We start from the raw sequence: 21,763 nt of genomic DNA on the forward strand, positions 1-21,763 counted from the left end.
TCTGCATACAGGGGCAAAAGACTTTTGTACAATATGTACACACAAGATACAATGGAAATAATAATAGTAGCTGCTGATCCATAAGGGAATGTGTTAGAATTCATTCTTTTACATTATTAATTCCATAGTGATGCATTAGCTTTTCTGATGTATGAGGTTGTCATCTTCCTTCTAAATAATACACCTCTCAGAGTAATTTAGTGCTGTAACATCACTTAATAGTCAGCCTGGCATAATTAGTTTTCTTGGAAAGATTGTCTGCGTAGAAAGTTTGGAACCACCAAGAATTAGGATTATTTTCAATCCCCAGATTTGCCACTGACTCACTGAAAGACATTGTGCAAATAAATTAACTCGTGCCTCAGTTTCTCCATTTGTAAATAATGATAAGCAAGTGAGGGGTCTTCTGAGGTTCAATCATGTTTGTAAAGTGTTCTAAGAACTTTGGATGGAAGGCACTATAGAAGATAAAATATATTTAAGTCACGAATACTAATCAATGAAGCATCCTACAGAAATCAAATCTACAGGAAATATGAGGAGATCTGCTGATTAATTGATCATAGATTTGTATTTTATGTTGCAATAAGTTTATATTAATTAGCTACTGACAGCATAGTGTTTAGAAGATGTATAAAGTGCTACTACTACTAAAATAGTAAACATTTCCTTTTCTGTGACTTAGGAAATTCTTTAAAAAACCTACTACATTCACATAAAATCTGTTTTAGCATTTCACACTTCAGGCCAAATTCAGAGTGGCGTTTAAGTAAGTCCAAAGTTGTTTAAGATAGTTTGGCTTACACCTTCATCTCTGCTCTTTAGCATGTAAGTTGCAACAATTTAGACTCAGATTCACACACCTTTACCACTGTGTTTCTTACAACCCTGACATATCACAACTTAATTGGGCCAACTGAGCTAAGATAGAGAGGGAATCAAAGATGATTTAATTTACATTCTATTAATATAAATATGGAGCCATAAGAGAGCAGTGTTGAAAGAAAAGCAACTAACAGGAGGGTGTGAAAGAGTAAATTACTTTAGCTTATGCTGTCTTGGATTCACCCACTCACCTCTGCATTTGAAAGGAGAAAAAAGTGGATATTCTAGCTCAAGTTATGAATTATTGGCTAAGTTGCTAATTATTAAGCTACTCTTGATTACTTGCTTTCTATTCTATAGTTGCATGTTAAGAATGAACATGGCTATGGCTCTTCCTTCAAAATAAATAAGCTATTTTAGATTAACAACTCTTAATACTGAATGAAGGAAGTATAATTTCAATATACCTGACACAAAGCTGACTCAGCAAGAAAATAAACGCAATTCCACATTAGCTGATAGGCTGACTAAAACCTGACATTTTGTTGTTGTGCAATTTACAAGAAAAATACTAATTAAAAACTTCTTCTCTTGGAAATAATTTACTATAAAGGCTTAGAAAAAGATTAACTAAATGACCTATAATATTTCTTAGTTCATTATTGAAATGTAACTTGTATATTCCTCGTGGAAGACTTCAAATGTTGCTTCAGACACAGCAGTACTCTTTACACGAGATAGATTATTTTTTTCCCCAAACACAGGCAGTCAAAAATTTCTGACTACAGGTATTGATTCTGTATCATTTTCAAATGAAATATTTTATAAAGAGGTCATTGTCTTGCTAAAGTCAATCCTACAACTTCCAGGCAGGCATGTCCTTGCACCTGCATGGAAACCTAACTGATATCAAATGCCCAGAAAGTGTGTTTTTCTGTCACATTAGTTCAGCCAAGTGAGCTTAACATGACTGAAAAGCCCTGTTAAGATACTAACATTTCTGAAGCTGTGTTATTTGGTTTCAAACGTGCTAGTCTACATCTTAGAGATTTTCAGTCATGTTAAGCTGTTAACTAATATACTTGGGGAAAAAACACACTTTTTTGGCCTTCAGGATAGGGCTAATAGGATTATGCTTAAAAACAGGGTGCTGCCTATGCAAAATCCATTGTAGGAATGGAGCCTTTGTTTCTAAATAGCATTTAGAAACAATATTTAGTATACAAAGGATGATATTTTGACAAGAATCATGGATAATATACATAGATTTGCCTACAAAATGAAAGAATCAAAACATTTTTGTTTACCTTTTACAGATAGAAAAACTACACTATCCTGTAAATGGTAAAAATACAGATGTTTTTAGTGCCTCATTAGAAAAGAAAAAAAGGAGACACAGACGGCATCAATAAACCTGATATATGTAGCTCCCAGACTGTCCTCTAAGTCTGTTATTGTATCACATACTTAGGCCCGGCTCAAAAATCAATATTAAAAGTAGCTGGCAAAGGAAGTCTCTTCATTTCAATTAAATATATATCTTAAAGTATATTGCATTACAGCTGAAAAGGCTGAAAAGTATAGCAAGGTAATTCAAATTACAGTGACTCACCTTGGAGATGAGCAAAATGCTCTGTAACATGTCTATGGTTTAATAAAATCTCTCCCAAATCCCTCCAGTTATCACTCACGGTCAGGAAAAAGCCCCACTCACTGGTGATTCAAACAGCTGATGGAGCTGATGTAGATGAGCAGATGTTCCACAACATGCCCCAGATATAGGAACCAGCCACACACAATTTAAATAAAAAGCACTGATATAGTTATAGCTAAATAGTAGCTTCCAACACTTACAAGTTTTCCCAAAAATGGCCGGAATTTCTCATGCTCAAAGATAAATTTGGGGAAAATTTGTTAGTTTCTTTTTGGCTTTTTCTGAGATTGAGGAACACTGAAAGAAAATATTGTTCTCCAAATGCAGTATTTTCATGGATCCTCACCCATGGGTACGTGCCTTGAAGGAATGCCTCTGGCTCAGAATTCAAAAATCATTAATACACATTGGGGACAGGAGGCACTTAACTACCTGTTGATTAGATATAACTACCAGAACTGCCAACAATAGTCTTTTCATTGTGCACCACCGATGGTAGCGGGTCTATTGCCAGATACTGCTGCTGATACAGTCTGCTTACTGTTTATCTCCAATAAATAATATTTGTCTGAGCCTGCAGAAACTGAAGCATGTATCACGTAGGTGCATTAAATTGCTTCTATCATACACCTCAATCACCTCACCTACACTCTGTCCATCAATTAACCTCCACAGGAACTACTGTGAACATTCAAAACCCTTCAGTAGCTTCTGGTGGACAAACAATTTACAGGCTTCAAGAAATGCCTCGAGTGTTGCTGGAAGATCTATCTCACTGACTGGCAACACTCTTGGTCTAATGTGCCCCAGAATAAGAATTGGTTGAAATTTCTCAACTGAAATTTTCCTGCTGAAAAACAGTGTTTCATCAAAAATGAAGTTTTTTTTGGCAAAATATCTTTTGATTAAATATTTCATTTTTTCTATATCAAATTTCAAAATGAAATTAAACAATTGTTTTTTCTTGAATGGAATTTTAGATTTGTTTAATTTTTTTCAAAATCTAATAACTGAAAATACTGAAAATTATTGTTTTTCCTATTTTCTCTCCCTTTTTTGCTACTAGAGGCAACAGAATTAACAAGTTTAGGATTTTGGTTTGGGGTTTTTTTCTTCCACAATTTTTAAAAAATTTATCATTTTTCCATTCTAAACTTTCCAAAATGTCCTCCACTTTGGAAAATTACATGCAGCAAAAGGAAAACTGAAACATTTACTTGGCTACTTAGTAACTTTTTCAAAGTGGATGAAGTTTTCAAGAGTCGTAGAGTGGAAAAAGGAAAGTGAATGAGTGTGAGAAGACAAATCTGGACACTATTCCTGGTACTGCACTCAGCAGCATAAAGACGAAAAAGAGAAAAGAAATGAAAATTCAAACGTTTTGAAAATTTTCACATTTTTTAATAAAAAATGGTGATAACGTAAAAAATTGTTCCATCTGAAAACTTTGCAAATTGGAAACAGCGTCAAAATTTGAAATTTTGGTAACTGGATTTCCAGTGAGCCATGACTCAGCTGGCTTCAAAGATCTTCTCCAGAATATCATCTCAAATTGTTACCATGCTAGGTTGAATGCTTCACATGCCTGTCAGCTTCCCTGGAGTCTTTCAATGACTCTGATGCAAAATTGGCCTGTCCCCATCACATCTTCATCACAAAAAGTCTAAAGTGACTGAAAATTGCTACAAACAATTTCAAAAAGATTTTCATTCTAAGGGTTTTAAAAGAAACATCTCATTTTTTAATAAAAATATTCTTATCAACATTTTGTTGAAAAATATTTCACATGAAAAATTTTAAGCAACTACTACAGTCTACCAATAGGAATGAGTACTGCATAAGCAACTACGACAGTATACCAATAGGAATGAGTACTGTCAGTTTCATAAGAGCTTTAACAAGGTAGCTAGGTAATAAAGTATGCCTTCAAAGACATATTCTGGCTTAGAAACAACTCCAATAACTTCGTGGTGTCACTCACAGATCATTACAACTAGTATGTTGCATGCCTCATAAAGTGACCACTATTCTGCTGGATATATCATCGGGTAAAAAACCAAAAGCCTGCCTTTGCTCCTACCCCAAAAATTACTTACAACTCATGCACAGAAGTCTCTCTCTTTCTCTCCAAAGTGCCTTCTCTGCTTCAAAGCAGCCTCAAAAAAATCAAAAGTCTCAGTGAATTGGATGCATATTCAAGACAGCAGTTAGAGTAAAACTGAGCTTTTTCAAAGGGGAGTTGCGCCTTTAAATCATGAGACCTAGAATGGGTGATTAAAATGGGTATCTGCTACCTAAAGTTTGCATTTAACTCTCAGATGCCAAATACTCTGCCCCTCTTGTTTCTCAAACATGAAATCCTAACTCAGAGTTAAGTAGAGAGGGGCCTCTAACTGATACTAATGAATTCTTGAGTACAGTGTTTGCTTCTGTTATATTCTATTCAATTACTTATCATGGTAAATATTATTTAACTTGTTTTACACTTTCACTTTAGAACTATATGTTGCCACACATCAAACAGGCTAAAAGCATTTTTAATGAAAAGGTGATTCTGAGAAGGCTGGGGCAGTTTCTAATTAAAACCAGTCCATTACACAAGAGAAAGCAGAGGATAAATTGTGTCTTTGAAGCTTGAAATTCCACACTATTTAAGAAGCCTGGAAACAGAAACAAAATGCACAGTCAGTTTACATTATTTAATAGTTCGGGGCTTTGTTTACTTGCCTAATTATAAAAGAACTAGTACTGCTTCTTATGCTTCATATTACAGGAAAAGAAACCTCATTACTGAAACCATGAAGGAGCAAATGATGCCTTCTTTCACATAAATCAGATAAGAAATATGTCCACTAGAGCTGAACAAATGCTTCATATTAATAGTAGATTGCCTAAGGCCTGATTCTGGTGGTTTGGAGAAAATATTTGCAATTAAATTTTATGTTAAATTTTATAAGCAGGAAATATCAATCTCTGGAGTAATATGTGATGCAAAATGGGTTTCTTTAATGAAAATCTGCTCATTGATTTCCTAACACTTTTTTATAGCACTGCCCAGCAAGACTATTACAGTTAGGATTTTGTCATGGTTTCCATTATGAACCTCAATTTCTGGGGTTTATAATTCAGATATAAAAATTTGCTCTAGCATAAATGTTGACATCTAAAGTCTGCTTGGGAGCAATTTTCTTTATGCAAGTAGAAACATAAGAAATCTGGATTGAAACAACCATTGGTTCATCTATGATTTCCTCTGTCTTTCAGCAGGTATAACCAGAAATGCTATCAGTCCCCAGCTATTTATCCATTTCAGCTTTGAAGTCTGAGGCTTGTAGCTTTAACCACTCCCTTGCCAGTCTCTTCCTTAAAAAGAGAACCCAGTGGGAGTTAAGAAGTGTTATTTAGGTATTGGGAAGAAATGTGCCCCTCACATAGGCAGCAAATTAACTGAAATTAAACATTTGTTAAATAGTGTGTTAGTATGTGACAAACTCTTTCACCTAGCCCAGAGTTTAACCACTGGCATATTAAATTACAGTACAAATACATCAAGATTATTAATTTAATTCTCAAATCTGTGATTGTTTCTATTTGTGCAGTGCCTTAAGTTCATTGGCTGGGAGCTTTATAAATACTATGGGCCAAATCCTGGGTAGGTGTAATCCGTTATAGCTCCATTAAAGTCAACTACTCAACAAGCCTTGGAGAGGAAAAGCCCATCCTGCAAACTTCTGCTTAATTGATGTCCATGAGTTGGACTATTATCCTGCAATGAAAAAAGTTATTTTGTTTATGGTCAAATTCACCAGCATGCTAAGGGCCAGCACAAAGCCAATATGTCATTTAAGACCCACTTAAGAAACTCAAATTATCTAGGATGTAAGTGGTGTTTAGACCTTCTGCAGATTCTGTGAACAGCGGTGAATTTCACCCTGGTTTGACCACTAAATATTTACCTTTCAAATGCTTTTTCTCTAATGTAATATTTCTTAAAATTTTTGTCAGAGGGTATTCCAGTCATACCTAAATTACATTTTGTAACCATTCTCCAGACATTTTCTAAGAATTTAATATATTTTTAAAGATAATTGGTTGGATGCTGCTTAGATATTCTATCCTAATTAGTGCTTTATATACAATGGAACTAGCACTTAGATTCTTAAGTGACAGGCGCATAATCTATCTAATCTTACGTAAGGTATTTCTATCTCTTTTGATTTACATCTAATTCCTATAGTTAGGCATCCTAATATTATACTTACTTTTGTTACTGTTGATATAACCCTGTGTTTCATCTTCATATAATTTACCCTCACTCTCAGATCACTTTTTAAATTTGTTTGCTCTAGTTCAATTCCATCACACACATTTTTTAATTTATTTGTTCAACCTATGGACATGGCTTCACATTTTATGATCCTGAATTTCATTTAAGAGTCATTCGCCCTCATCCTCAGTCAAATTATAATATCCTGCAATTTATTGATTTCAACTGTATTAACAGCATTCTCTATCTTGGCGACATCAGCAAATTGTGAACAGTCAGCACCTTACTACCATAGCTTTAGGATCATCTAAATAAATTTGGTTCCAGCATTGAACCTTGTAGGACTCCACACATTATCTCCATTTTGGTTTGAAACCATGAACCAGAACCCTGTCTTACTCTTTCCTTCAGACAGTTTTCAACCCAATCTTAGATCCCTCATTAATACTACTGCTTTCTGATTAGTCACCTGTGTGACAGTTTAATAAGTGCAAAAAACCAGGTAGATTTCCTCAGCTACTTTCCTCTCAGATTTTGGGGTACTGTTTTAGAGAACTGTCAAGGCTGGTCTCATAAGCTAGATTTTTTTTAAACCCATGGTCTGTATCCACCACATCTCTATTATCTTCCACGCTGATAGACTCCATTATAAGGAATAAAATGGCTAACAATTTTCTGGTGTAAATTAGACATAAAAAGAAGGTCAAAAGCAAACAAAAGGCAAGGGATGAGAGAGAAAAGAAATGGAAAACGTTCTACTAGCAGCATCAACAAAACCTCAATTTTTTCCAACAATGTAAAAGTGTAAATGGCAGCAATTGCAATAAATTTAACAGCAGCTGAGTGATTTCCTTCTTTCCTCCCATTTATTAGAAAAAAGAAATAAAAAGATAATCATTCTGACTTCTGAACAAAAAGTTCTTTTGCTACAATCCACAAATACTCACTCTTAGAATGCAAGCTTCAGCCACAAGATCCCTGCTCCAATAATGTGGATGAGTATTCAGATAATTCCATTTACGGGTAACTTCATTTTCTTTGCATTTCAGTTCAATACCACCAGTTTCTATTGAATTGACACCTATTTTTCCAATTGCCTGCTGCATATACAGCTGACTTGCGAGAAGGAAATGTATGAACCATGAAGGTCAATGATATTTAATAACTTCAGCTGCAAAAAAACCCCAAAACAAAACAAAACACTAATTTCAGCCTTCATCTCGTTGCCATTTCTGGCACTCAAGACTAATGGAAGAGGCATCATTGGCAGTGCAAGAACATACTAAGTAAACCTAATATTTAAAAAAAGTGAGCAAAGCTAGGAATCAGCAGTGTGCTGGTATGCTTTCTACAGCAATGTTAAGTATTACTGATTTAGGGCTCAATTCTGCCAGCCTTACTCATCATGAGTAGCCTTGCTGAAGTCAGTGAGGCTAGTCACTTAGAGTATCTCTACGCTGCAGCTGGGTGTGAGACTCCAAGCTCAGGTAGACAGCCCTGAGCTAGCAGTGTGAACATTGTAGCTTGGGCTCTGAAGCCTAGGGGGACAGGTGAACATGAGAGCCCAAGCTGCAGTCCAACCTGCAGTGTCCACATTGCTATTTTTAGTTTGCTAGCTCAAGCCCCACTAGCATTAATTTGTCTACCTGGGCTGGGAGGCTCAATCCTGGCAGTAGTGTGTAGACATACTCTTAGGGCCTGATTCAATTCCCATTTACTCCAGTGGGCAGTAGATTGGGTCCTCAGTAAGGTACCACTCAATGTGAGTAAAACCCTGCAGAATCAGGTGCTTAGTGATACTGAGTTGGTGATGGCTCTCTGATGATTGTCAGCATAAAATAAAACAACTAACTTGTTTTGTGTTGTGCTTACACAAATTCAGGTGAGTAAAGAAGCCATAAGTGAAAGGGGATAATAGAGCTTTATATAAATATTGGCTTATTTGGAAAGTAAGTGGTTAAGCTAATAATTCTCTGAATACTCATCTGCATTATTGGAGCAAGAATCTTGTGGCCTAACTTCGTATTTTGTTTTCTTTGTTTTTAAAGAACTGTTGTCATTATGCTGAGGGAGGGCAAAATGTCCTATTATGCCTTGTTCTGATGAGAAGTACGCCTTACTCCATTTCTAAAAGTAACTGAGAATTGTGTTAGGGTGATATAGTTCCATAGATTTGCACATCTAATTTCACAGTGAAAAGATTGGTATGAAGGTCCTTCTGATCTGATCATTAAAATGAGAAAGCTAAATCTACTTCCAGGTTAAGCATTATTTTGAATATTTCCATTGTCTCTGCATTCTTTCTGGTAAAACTTCATCATTTATTCACTAACTCAGGCGTCTCCACAGCATTGATTGTGTAGCCTATAACCTAACAGACATCTCCTGTTTTGTGAGTATAATATTCCTGGCACATACTGTAATTACTTAGTTTCTAAATAAGAAAGAAGGAAGACTTGAAAGTAGAATCAATTGATTAATGTAAAATTAACCTCTCCGTTTGAATGAGAATGACTTACCACTGTCCCCCAAACTCTGAGAAATGTAAATGTCTCCACCTGACTATTTAAAAGTTTTAGAAAAACTTTTAAAATAAAATGCATAAATAATTATTTAATTAGCCCTTGACAGTTTCAAAGCACTTCACAGAGAATTCTCATAATAGTTCCGAGAGGCAGATAAGCAAATATGAGTGAAAATTATTGCTCAAGTCTCAGTTATTTTACCCTTAGTACTGGTGCCACAAACTGAGTTGGGACTCCTCACATGAATCACAGCCATGGTATCATTTGCAGCTCAAGACCCGCAACCAGACTATCAGACACATCAATTTCACCTGACTCCAGAAGACAAGAACAGCAATATTCACTTTGAAAGCAATCAGTGTCTGCCTATTCCCATATTAAATAAACTATGCTTTTGTTTTTCTTAAACAAATTAGGCTTTTAATATCAAACTAACAGAGGAAAATACAGAAAGTAATAAATTAGGAGCAAAGACAATGAAGTTACTCTGATTTAAATAAATGTAACCAAGATCAGAATCGGAGGCTTAGACCTTTAAATGTACCACTTCTCCCTTCCAAAGGTGCTGTGAGCTATACATTAACTTTATTACAGTGCAGTGCATATTACCTCTTAGAGCAGTGCCTCCCAAATTATGAGCCTTGGCTCTCCAAAGAAGCCTTGAAGGGCGGGGCGGGGGGGGGGGGAGAGGAGGAGATATGCCCATTTTATTTTCTAATTAAGAGACTATTAAACTGAGCTTAAAAATTTCCTGTACCTCATCTATGGTTCTGCAGCTTATGCTGCTGCTCCCACTGAGGCTGGGAGCTTCTGTGCCCTCCACTCCTTCAGGAGGCCTTCAGCAGAGAGACTTCCTCCTGAGGGAAGTGTTCAGCAGGAAGTCTCTGCTGAAGGCCTCTTGCTGGAGTGGTAGGCAAAGAGACTTCCAGTGCCAGCAGCAGCACCACACTACCAGATAGTTGAAGAGAGCTGCTGAGGGAGAACCCAACCAACTCCCAAGAGGAGGAGATGGGTGTTAGTGGTCAGGGACTTCCTCCTCAGGGGGACAGAGTCATCCATCTGCCATCCAGATTGGGAATCCTGAGAAGTGTGCTGCTTGCCTGAAGCTAGAATTCAGGATGTGACTGAAAGTCTGCCAAGACTCATTAAGCACTGAGACCTCTACCCCTTCCACTTGCAATACTGCCAAGAATGACATGGAGCAGATCACTGCAGAGTATGTAGGCTGTGGGAAGAAGGATAAAAGAATTTGGAGTGCAAATTGTGTTCTCATTCTTCCTCCCTATTAAAGGGAAAGGCCCAGGCAAGGATAGTTGAATCATGGAAGTAAATGCTTGGCTATGCAGGTGGTGTCGGCAAGAGGACTTTATCTTCTTTGACAACAATTGGATGTTCCAGGAAAGAGGATCATCATGCTGGGATGGGCTCCATCTATCAAATACTGGAAGAGCATCTTTGGACATCGTCTGGCTAACTTGATCAGGAGAGCTTTAAACTAGGTCCTATGGGGGATGGTGACAAAAATCTGTCCAGTGTGGATCTAGGCAAAGACCAGGGGAAGGGGCTAATTTCTGGACAAGGGACTAGAAATCACAACTGCATTAAAAAGGCAAAAAGAAAAGCAACAAGGCAGTCTGCAAAATATCTTTTATGCCTATATATAAATACAAGGCATATGGGGAACATGGTATATGAAGGAGATTATGAGTTAATTGGCATCACAGACACTGTGGGGACAACTCCAATGATTGGAGTACCAGCATTGAGGGAGATAGCTTGTTCCAAAAGGATAGGTTTGGGAATAAAAGGAGTATGCTTGTTCCAAAAGGATAGGTTTGGGAATGAAAGGAGTATGCGTTGCACTGTACATCAAGAATGTATACACTTGTTCCGTGGTCCAATGGGAAGTGAGAGGCAGACCTACAGAAAGTCTCTGGGTGAAGATAACAAGAGAAAAGAACAGTAGCGACGTTATGGTGGGGGTCTATTATAGGCCACAAAGTCAGGTGGATGAGTCATTCTACAAGCAGGTAACAAGATTAACTAATACACATGAGCTAGTATTAATGGGGGATTTAAACTTCCCTGAGATCGGTTGAAAGACTATTACAGCAAAACATTATACGTCCTGCAAATTCTTACCATGTGTTGAGGATAGTTTTCTGATTCAAAAAGTTGAGGAAACAACTAGGGGGTCAGCCATTTTGGATCTGGTTTTGACAAACAGGGATGAATTAGTTGTGAACATGAAGGTGGTCAGGAACTTGGGAGGAAGTGATCATGATCTGATAGAATTCAAGATCCTACAAAAAGGAGGACATGAGAACAGCAAGGACACTAGACTTCAGAAAGGCAGATTTCAACTGACTCAGAGAAATAGTAGGCAAGGTCCAATTAGGAAGAAGAGGAGTCAAAGGGGGATGTCTCAACACCAAGCTATTCCGATGCCGAGAAAGGATAAAAAGAGCCACAGTCTGCACAAGGAGCCTTTTAGCTATCTAAGCATCAAAAGGGATACATACTGGAAATGGAAGGAAGGAGGGGCAAGTCACCAAGGAAGTATACATGGGAATAACGTGAGCACATAGGGACAACATCAGGAAAACCAAGGCAAAGAGTGAGTCACAGCTGGCAAGAAATGTTAGAGACAACAAGAAGGGATTCTTAAAATATGCCAGGCAAAAAATAAAGACCAAGGACAGTGTGGGTCCTCTACTTAATGAAGGTGGTGAGCTCGTAACGGAAGATGATAGGAAGGCATAGCTGCTCAATGCCTACTTTGCTTCAGTCTTCTCACAAAAAATAATGTGTGACCAGAGGACAAGTGATGTTACCATAGAAAAAAGGGAAGGGATGCAGATTGAGATAAGTAAAGAGATTTTTCTGACCAATCTGAATGAATTCAAATTAGCGGGGCACGATGCTATTCACTCGAGGGTACTGAAGGAATTAGCTGAAGAAATCTCAAAGCTACTGGCAATAATATTTACAAACTCATGGATGATAGCAGAGCTCCTGGAAGGCTGGAGAAGGGCTAATGTAATGCCCCATCTTTAAAAGGAGAATAAAAGAGGAGCTGGGGAACTATAGACCAATCAGTCTGACTTCAATATCTGGGAAGCTACTAGAGCAATGTATAAAACATTCAATTTGCGAATTTGTGGAAGATGAAGCAGCAACCAGCATGGATCACCAGCAGCCAGCATGAATTTACCAAGAACAAATCATGCCAAACCAGGTTGATTTCATCTTTGACAGGCTAACTAATTTGGTGGATACGGGGAAATGCAGTGGACATAATATTCCCGGACTTCAGCAAAGCTTTTGACTGAGTCCCACAAGACATTCTGATAAGTAAGCTGGAGAAATTGCAGGCTTGGTGGAACTACCATTAAACGAATACATAATTGGTTGAACAACCACGAACAAAGAGTAACTATTACTGGAATTATGTCAGATTGGAGGAAGGTCTCAAGTGGGGTTCCACAGGGATCTGTTCTTGGTTCGGTGTTATTTAACATCTTTATCAGTGACCTGGCTGTAGGTAGAGAGAGCATACTGATCAAGTTTGCAGATGACATAAAACTAGAGGGGATTGCCAATACTTTGGAGAATAGAGCTAGAATTCAGAGGGATCTTGATAAACTGGGCTATAGACTACAAAATGAAATTCAACAAAGACAAATGTAAAGTGCTACACATAGGGAAGAAAAATCAAAGGCACAAAACTAGAAAGGTGGATAACCAGCTTGGTAGCCGCACTGCTGAGAAGGATCTGGGAGTTGTGGTTGATCACAACCTCACATGAGTCAGTAGTGTGATGCTGTTGCAAAAAAAGCAAATGCAAGTTTAGGTTGCATTAACAGAGGCATAGCATGCAAGTCACCAGAGGTGATAGTATCACTCTACTCGCTGCTGGTTAAGCCTCAGCTCTGGTCACCAATATATGTAGAAAGGATGTAGATAAACTGGAAAGGATCCAGAGGTGAGCAACAAAGACAATCAAAGAGATGGAATGCAAGCCATATGAGCAAAGGCTGAAGGAACTGGGTATGTTTAGTTTGGAAAAGAGGAGACTTGGTGGGATAAGACATTGGTCTTCAGATACTTGAAAAATTGCCATAAAATAGATTGAGAAAAGTTGTTGTCTCTTGCCATAGAGGACTGGACAAGCGGCAATGAGTTCAATCTACAGCATAGCAAATTTAGATTAAATCTCAGGAAAAACTTCCTAACTGTAAGAGCAGTAGGATAAAGGAACAGACTTCCTCATGAGGTTGTGGAAGCTTATTCACTGGAGATTTTCAAAGGAGGCTGGTTAGCCATCTGTCTTGGATGGTTTAGACACAACAAATCCTGTATTTTGGAAGGGGGTTAGATTAGATTACCTTTGCAGTCCTTTCTAACCCTATGGTTCTATAATTCAAGTGCATCTTATCTTTATAATGGAATGATTTTTATCAAGCGTTAAGCCTATATGCAGCAAATGTTTGGCTGAAGATGATGATGACTTTAATAAATTTAAACTGAAAAAGGAAGAAAAGTAGATGATACGATGACAACTATATTATGTTTGGATTTTTGAGTCTTGATATTACTGTGGAGAGTCCACAGTCACAATGTGTCCCTTGTTTTCAAGTGTTAATAAATGAAAATCTGAGGCCAGAGAAAATACAGAGACATTTAGAAAATAAATACCTGGAATTTGTATACAAAAGCCACAATTTTTTCTTTCATAAACAAGAAGAATGAAAGATTTAACAAAACAAAATAAAAAAAGAATTGTGCCTAAAGAAGCTGCCTCAAAAAGCCTTAGATGTGAATTGCAAAATGCAAACAAGCACACACTGTTGGCAAGAGCCTTTTTCTTCCAGCAGCCATAGATGTGTAGAATTATGATTGGGGAACGAACAGCCATGGCATTCAAAACCATTCCGATGTCAAATAATTCTATCCCTTTGCACACTGATGATTTTGCAGAAAACGGCTAGGACCAGTTGTAAGTACAAGTTAAGAAGCATAAATGTTTTACACTGAAGCTTGATGAATCCACAGACATAGCCAACATAGTTCAGTTTCTGCATTATATGAAATTTGTCATAGCAGGTACAATAGTTGAACTTTTATTTTGCAAAAAAGCCCAACTCAAACAGCAAGTGAGAAAATACTCAAGATCCTTGATAAATTCATAGTGGATGAAGGTCTTAACTGGGCTGTGTGAGGAGGGGGCTGCAGCCGTGACTAGAAAGAACGGAGACACTGCAGCACAATTAAAGAAAGTAACACCAGCATCAATTTGGACACTCTGTATGATTCATCACCAAGCTTTACCATTGAAGAAGTTGCAGCCTGAAGTATATAAGGCTCTCAACATTGTTATTCAAATTGTTAATTTTATAAAATCCTGGGCAGTGATCACCTGGGATCCTAGACATCCATCTACAATGGAAAAACATGGAATTTGCATTTTTATAGAGAATCTTTAGGTTTTACATTTTGTGAAAAAATAAAAACATATATAGTAGTATCCCATTTAGCTGAGTCTCCATTATCCAGCTCTCCATATTAAACACCCTGGGGCTGATGGTGGTGCCATCCCAGGGCTCAGCTGTTAGCCCGAGTTTGGTTAATATGGAGAGCCAGATAATGGAGGCTCAGACAAACAAGGGTCTACTGTATCAATAACCTTTTGTTCAACTGATACCTATATATATTGTGGCTAGGGAAACTGAAAATTCAACATTTAATTTTAATCACAGAAACAGGTGGATGTTTATGTTTCTTATAGGAGAATTTTTTTTAAATCACAGAAAACTAGGATCCTTGGTGATCATACACTCTTTTAGTATGTTCTGTGAACAAATGGGCACTGACCATTCAAGTTTTGGGGAAAACGGATCTTGCAGATTACATATGTAATTGGACTTCTTTACTACACTGGATTAACCAGGGGACATACACTTGTACCTTGATATAACGCTATCCTCGGGAGCCAAAAAATCTTACCACGTTATAGGTGAAACCACATTATATCAAACTTGCTTTGATCCACCGAAGTGCGCAGCCCCAACCCCCCGGATCAGTGCTTTACTGCATTATATCCGAATTCATGTTATATCAGGTCACGTTTGTACGGGGGAGACTTTGGCAAACCAGTAAAGTGCCTAAAACCACTATAGCTTATTGTTAAAGGCGGCCTAATCAGCAAGCCGTAAAGTGGCCATGCAGCTTGACCAAGGCAGGAGGGGAGGGGTTTGGGTTTGGGGTGCCATAGCCAGGGAAGCTTGACCCTGCGTCCTTCCTGATAAGAATTGTGTTGAAGTTGCTGATACATGCATTTTAAAAGAGCAGGATGTACCCTCAGGAATGTCCATTGGGGTCTCAAGGCTGCAGACGCTGGAAAAACCCACAACGGGTTAATCAATAATCAGAAGGAACCTCTGGCTTGATCATTGAAATTGCTTACTTAACAAGGTTTCTTTAAGGGACATGTCATTCTATTATTAATGTATAAATAAGGGGGAAAACCTTAAGATAGTTGGACTCATTTGGGGGCTCTTTTGGACTCTTCCTCTGGGTACATCTTGCATTCCCCACCGGCAGACGGAAGATTTGGTCACCGGAAGCCTGCCGCTGTGTCACTCGAAAGTCACACTCAGCTTTGAAATTATCCAGGGTTGGAGGTGTTTCACTAATCTTGTTGCGGGAGTGTGTAAGTGCTTGAGACTAGTAAAGTTTAGGTTTAAGTAAATGCACTCCTGTGTTATCCTGTTTGTGCCAGCCATCTATCAGTCAGACGGCCGTGCCTCCCCTGATTTATTTTCTGACACCTCCTCACACAGAGTAAAAGTTACCAAGAGCTTTGGGTTGAAAGAACCCCAAGTAACAGCATTATATCGGGGTAGAGGTGTATTAGCAAATTGAATGCACTGAACCTTATACGTCAAAGTTGGAATGCAAATATACTAGATATGAAAGAGAAAATCGGGATTAATGAAGAAAGTTTGTCTTTGAAGATGCCACATTGGAAAGGGAGTTACCAAGATGTTTCCAATATTATCAGACTTTTAAAAAGAACAAAGTGAAAGTAATCAAAATGGAATTAACGACCCAATATTCACACAGTTGTCTGGATTGTATTCCCACTTTGATGAATATTTTCTTGAAGTTGAACATTAATCTCCAGATCGATTGCATTTGAAAGACATTCTTGGTAACAGCTAACTCAATTCCAACCTTAGGTATCCCAGCTCAAGAAAATCACTTAGAATTGTCAAGTGATCACATGCTAAAAACTGTCAGCACATTTTCAAATATGACAAATAAGAAATTCTGGATTTCTGCTAGGGGAGAGTACAAAGAACTCAGTGATGAAGCTACAAAGGTACTGCTTCCATTCAGTTTTAGTTATTTCTGTGTGTCTGCATTTTCAGCAATTGTTTCCAAGAAAACTAAACACGGAAATCATTTAAACTTGGAAAACAACTAATATCCAGCACTATCAGAGATTCAACCAAACATTGCACAACCGTGCAGTTCAGAACAGGTCCATTCTTTTCACTAACATTTTAGGCTTTGTCCAAAGACAATACCCCCAGCCCCCACAAAAACCCTATAGTTTCAAATTATAGTTTTAAAAACCCAGATTAGATCAGATTATATAATTAAACAAACTGTATATAATTAAAGTGACAAAAAGCATCCAAACTCTAGAGTCCATCTTGATTCTAGTATCCTGCGTCAGTTTGAAAAAAAAAGGGATTTGGTATGGGGAGCCACCAAATCTTAAAATATCTGCAAGGGAACTGCAGTACTAAAAAGTTTGTGGACCACACTGTAGACCATCTTTAAAACTTTCTTTAAAATCTTCCTTTTTTGTCAGAACACATGTATGTATGCAGTTTGTTTCCAAATAAATGCTTCTGTAAGCTTCTGTAACCCTTCTGTAAACAGAGAGACCTCACACATCACATACAGCTCTAACCTATCCCTTTCTGCCGTTTGCATTTTTGGTACTTTAATGGGAAAAAAAATGAAACAAACATCAGTCTCTGTTATTAAATACATCCATTCTAGAACTCTGTGTCCTGAATAAGCTAATTCTATCAAATCAAGGTTACACTTTTTCTTTCATGGTTAGCAAAGCCATTTTTATGAGAAGCATCACTGCTCCATGTGGAAGAGATACTCTGCCCACGTTAGGCTGACTCAGGAAATGTCACCTATATATACACATACTAACTCACTAGTATGAAACACTTAAAGATTGTTAGTTTCTCTCTCAACATCAGCAGTGCACAGGTCTTCTGCTGTAAGGGAACGGCTGGCATATTTCAGTAGCACCAGGATATACCTCTTCCTTTTTATCTGCCTATACAGTAGGCCCAAAATATCCAGCGTGACCTTTTGAAATTGTTCTTCTGTTATAGGAAGTGGACTTAACCTAACTTTGCAGTTCTCTTCTGTTTCTCTACCTATTAGCACCCATGATAGGACTCACCATATAATTTTACTGCTTGATATACTTCAGGCCACTAAAAGTTTGGGGTTAGCTTTTCCTTGGTCCATTAAATGTCTAGCTAAGTAAATATAATGGGTGATGCACAGTAATTTGGACTGGTACCTTTGACAGCACTAATTGCCTGCTTGTTTCCTAAACTTTAATATTCCCCATGGGAACCCGCCCTCTTCAGAGAGGATTATTTATTTGTGAATAGCTCTCTTTGGTTCTGTGAGAGTTGCACAGACTCTGGTTATCTGATGAACAGGGCATCTGTTGTTTTGGTCGTGGCCTCTGAGGCCACTCTGGAGACAGTATTAGGTAAGTCAATCCCTCTCAATGGTTCTATCCAGTCTCCAGTAACATTTGGAGGGGGCATTTCCTCTGTCTCAGGATCTGCCACAATTCAGAATTTTGACGACAAGAAACTGCTGTATTAAGTGCTTCCATGCCAGAGGTTAACTCGGTCACAGGTTCTGTGTTTGTAGGGGCTGCTTTCTGAGCTTGGTACTGAGTGACAATTAGACAGTTTTGTCCTTGTGATCAATTTCATTCTCCATAACATCCCTCCTGGAAGCTCAATGTGAAGACCTAGAGCCCTTCAGTTTAAGAAAGATTTAACATAGAGGTTCCCAGACTCTGAACCATTGTTGGCTTGCAGAGCACTTTCTGGTGGTCCACATAGTGAGGTGGCTGGTCACAAGGTGCTGGCACCTACTTATTTCCAGCTGCTAATGCATTTCCAATTTAGCTACAAACACATTTAAAAATTAAAGATACTTTTAATACTACTATTTTTCCAGGTAAGCAATTGCTACAGTTGCCATAGGGTTGTCACGTGACATTGAATGGAAGGAGAAATGTGGTACAGCACAATGAACAGGAGGGGAGGTTTAATCAGAGAATCACTCTAATGAAATTGATCCACACTGTGGAGAAGTTTGAGAACCCCTGACATAGGTTATTGGTATTTGCAAAGGCGAGGACAGCACCAGCATGGAACAAACATAATAGCAGTGGAGAGATAGCAGCGATAACTATGGAGGCAAAGTAGTGGGAGCCTGTGGAAAGCCTGGATCAATGATTCAAATCCATGCATTAGTAGAAACGCAAATTTTGAATTATGAGATTATAATCGTCTCATAGTTTATGATATCACTACAACACAGCAATAGAATTACAGCCCTATAATTCACATTTGTCTGTTGCAGCACTTATTCTAGATATATTTTCTTCAGACCCAGAGATTGTCATTTTCTAAAGTTCGCCTCATCACTACCACAACTGCCAGTGATGAATAATCTCCAGGAGTTATGCAGTGTTGAACATGCAGGTCTGTCATAACTGCAAATCTAGCTCTTGATCATGCAATTAGATCTGTGCAGGTAGGACATCAGGGTCTGCCCACGCTGATCAGATTGCAGGCTTGGGCCAAATTTGAATGAAACAATAATTGACTAACCTTAGATATCATTTTCTTTTAAATTGAAACAGGATTAAAAAAGAACTGGACATTTACAAAGATGATGACTTGGAAAATGTTTGTGAAGCTCTTCAAACAGAAATTGAATTTCTGCAGATGGTATGCTATTTTTATTGAGCGCTCCTAATTTCCATTAATTTTAGGCCCACCATTTGCAAACTGCATAGAGCCCCATTCTTCACACTGAAAAGGGAAAGTCAGAAAGACATTACCTGTTAAGACAGAAATTTTCAGCAAAAGATGCAGGGATTTAGTTGTAGGGCCACCATTAATATTAACCTCTTGAATGCTGAACCACTTGAATGCAGATCTTGCAGTAGGAGCTACATTGATCCTAGAGAGCAACCTTTATTTAAATAGACATGTAGCAATTGGGCCACAGGGGAGTACAATTCTCATGTACTTATTGAATGTTGTAAGCTCATAGGGTTCTTTATGGAAACTGACTAGAGAAGACTGCATATTTTCTGCTAAATATCAACCTTTTCTTCAGTTTTCATAACTGTTAGTTTGTGTCACAGCTTTATTTATTCAACACTTGTGAATTTATAAATTTTACTGCTCTTAATATTAATTTTTAAAAAGAAGGGGACAAATACATTGCAGGTAAACACTTTAAGGGTCTCATTTTCAGAGTGACGGGTTTTTGTTGATGTTTTGGAGTCTCTGGTCTAGCTACTGTTTGATGTTACAACTGCTACTAGGGAAAAAAATGTGGCATCAGTGACAGGATATGACTTATTTGGATTTGTGTACATTGGTTTCAATGAACAGTTAAAATATTTGTGGCAGAGTAATTTATTGCATAACCCTTTATTTAGAAGGATGGTAACCTTGAACCTCATTCATTAACTTTATCATGAGCACATGAAACAAAGTTTTGCAAAATGGAAACTTCTATTTTTTTGATTTCTCTGAGGACTAAAACATCTAAAATGTACACTTTCAAGCAAGGCCAAGAATAATAATGCTGGGAGAGGCTCATATACTATGACAGGGGCCATATAAATACACAGAGTGGGATTAAATTCCCCAAATGAGATGCCTCATGGAAATGCTCAACTTTAAATATAGCAATGTAGCTATACTGATCTTAAAGCTGATTGAGGTGGTTTGGGAATGTTACATACTTCACTATGTACAGGATGTTGTATATGATGTGTAAACAAAATAAATTTCGTTTGGTATACTGACACATTACATGTTTAAAATTTATTGTAAAAACAGTATAAGTACAAAGAAATTCAGTCCTCTTAAAATTCAAGGGGTTAGATTTTGACATTAAGCCACTGTGGGTATGTCAACACTGAAGTTAAACAACCCTGGCTGTCCCGTGTCAGCTGTCTTCGGCTTGGGCTACAGAGCTGTTTAATTTCAGTGTATTTGTTAGGCTTGGGTTGGAGCCTGGACTCTGGGACCCCATTAGGGGGCATCCTTCTGGGACCCCGTAGCCCAAGCCAGTTGACACAGGACAGCCACAGGTGTTTAGGTGCAATGTAGACATACCCATGTGTTGGGAACAAGGGAACAGGAGCTGTGCAAAGACAGTAATTCCCAAAGGTATTGTACCCAAGACTGGCACATTGTTTTTGACTCCTGTGAAGGAGTACACACAGTAACAATATCTGACATACCTCTTTAAAGAGAGTGGTGAATACTCCTGGCCACATACTAGCCCAAGTCAGCTGACATATGGTGGAGGTTATGACCATGTCCTTGCCCTTTTAAGTTCTTTATAAAGAATAGTCTCACAATTAGGATTTGTTTCATGTATTTCAAATTAACATGCATGTATCTTTCTTTTTTGCAGAAATTATCACAAAAGTCTTCAGGCAAATAAATACCACAATATACAGAAGACTGATTTAAATGTCACAGAAACAGGTCTTTGCAGTACTTTAACTACACACATTTTAGTAAGCCTTTCTTGTTAAGCTCTCATCCTTCATATTTCTTGTTGGGAAAACAAAGGTTCTGTTTCTCGGTAGATTTTGTAACTTCTCCTTTTGCTGTTTATTAATATGGGCATTTGGTTACCTCAAAAATAATATTTTTGCTATGTTGAAAGTGATCCCATTTCCATATTCAACAGGCATCCCTGTCTAGGCTGTTCCTTTACCATCTCTGAATATGGCACACAAGCTAGTACAGTAGAGTCTATGACGAACTCCATTCTGTGTGTACCATTTTCCCTGTGTATCTACTTTCATCATATTCCTCCTCTTACCAGGAAAGGTAATAGCCTGAGTCTCCTCTGAGACAGACACCTATGCTGCCAGCAGGAGACATTTCCATGCCATATGGTTATTTATACCTTAAATGCTCAATTGTGCAAGCTTCATAAAGCAGACCATAACCCAGAAGTACAAAAGTGAAAGTCCAGAATAACTTCTATGGAGTGGCAGCAACCACAAAGCCACTCTGCTAGTTAGTACGTTTTCTAATTATGCCCCCACTCCCCCCAAAAATTCTCATCAGTTAACATTACAGACTAAATCCTATTGTCAGT

At 37.9% G+C, this 21,763-nt stretch overlaps 1 protein-coding gene across 1 annotated transcript in view; it reads left to right on the forward strand.

Moving 5' to 3' along the window:
* The window catches only part of CCDC172 (coiled-coil domain containing 172), a 33,676-nt gene extending 12,582 nt beyond the window's left edge, over positions 1-21,094 (forward strand). The window contains exons 7-8 of the mRNA XM_030571323.1: positions 19,266-19,353; positions 21,065-21,094. Of these exons, the coding sequence (XP_030427183.1) occupies positions 19,266-19,353; positions 21,065-21,094 (118 nt within the window). The remainder of the gene's footprint in view (positions 1-19,265; positions 19,354-21,064) is intronic.
* Positions 21,095-21,763: the final 669 nt, after the last annotated feature.

This window comes from Gopherus evgoodei, chromosome 7 (genome assembly GCF_007399415.2).
Source record: "Gopherus evgoodei ecotype Sinaloan lineage chromosome 7, rGopEvg1_v1.p, whole genome shotgun sequence".
NCBI classification, from domain to species: Eukaryota; Metazoa; Chordata; order Testudines; family Testudinidae; genus Gopherus; species Gopherus evgoodei.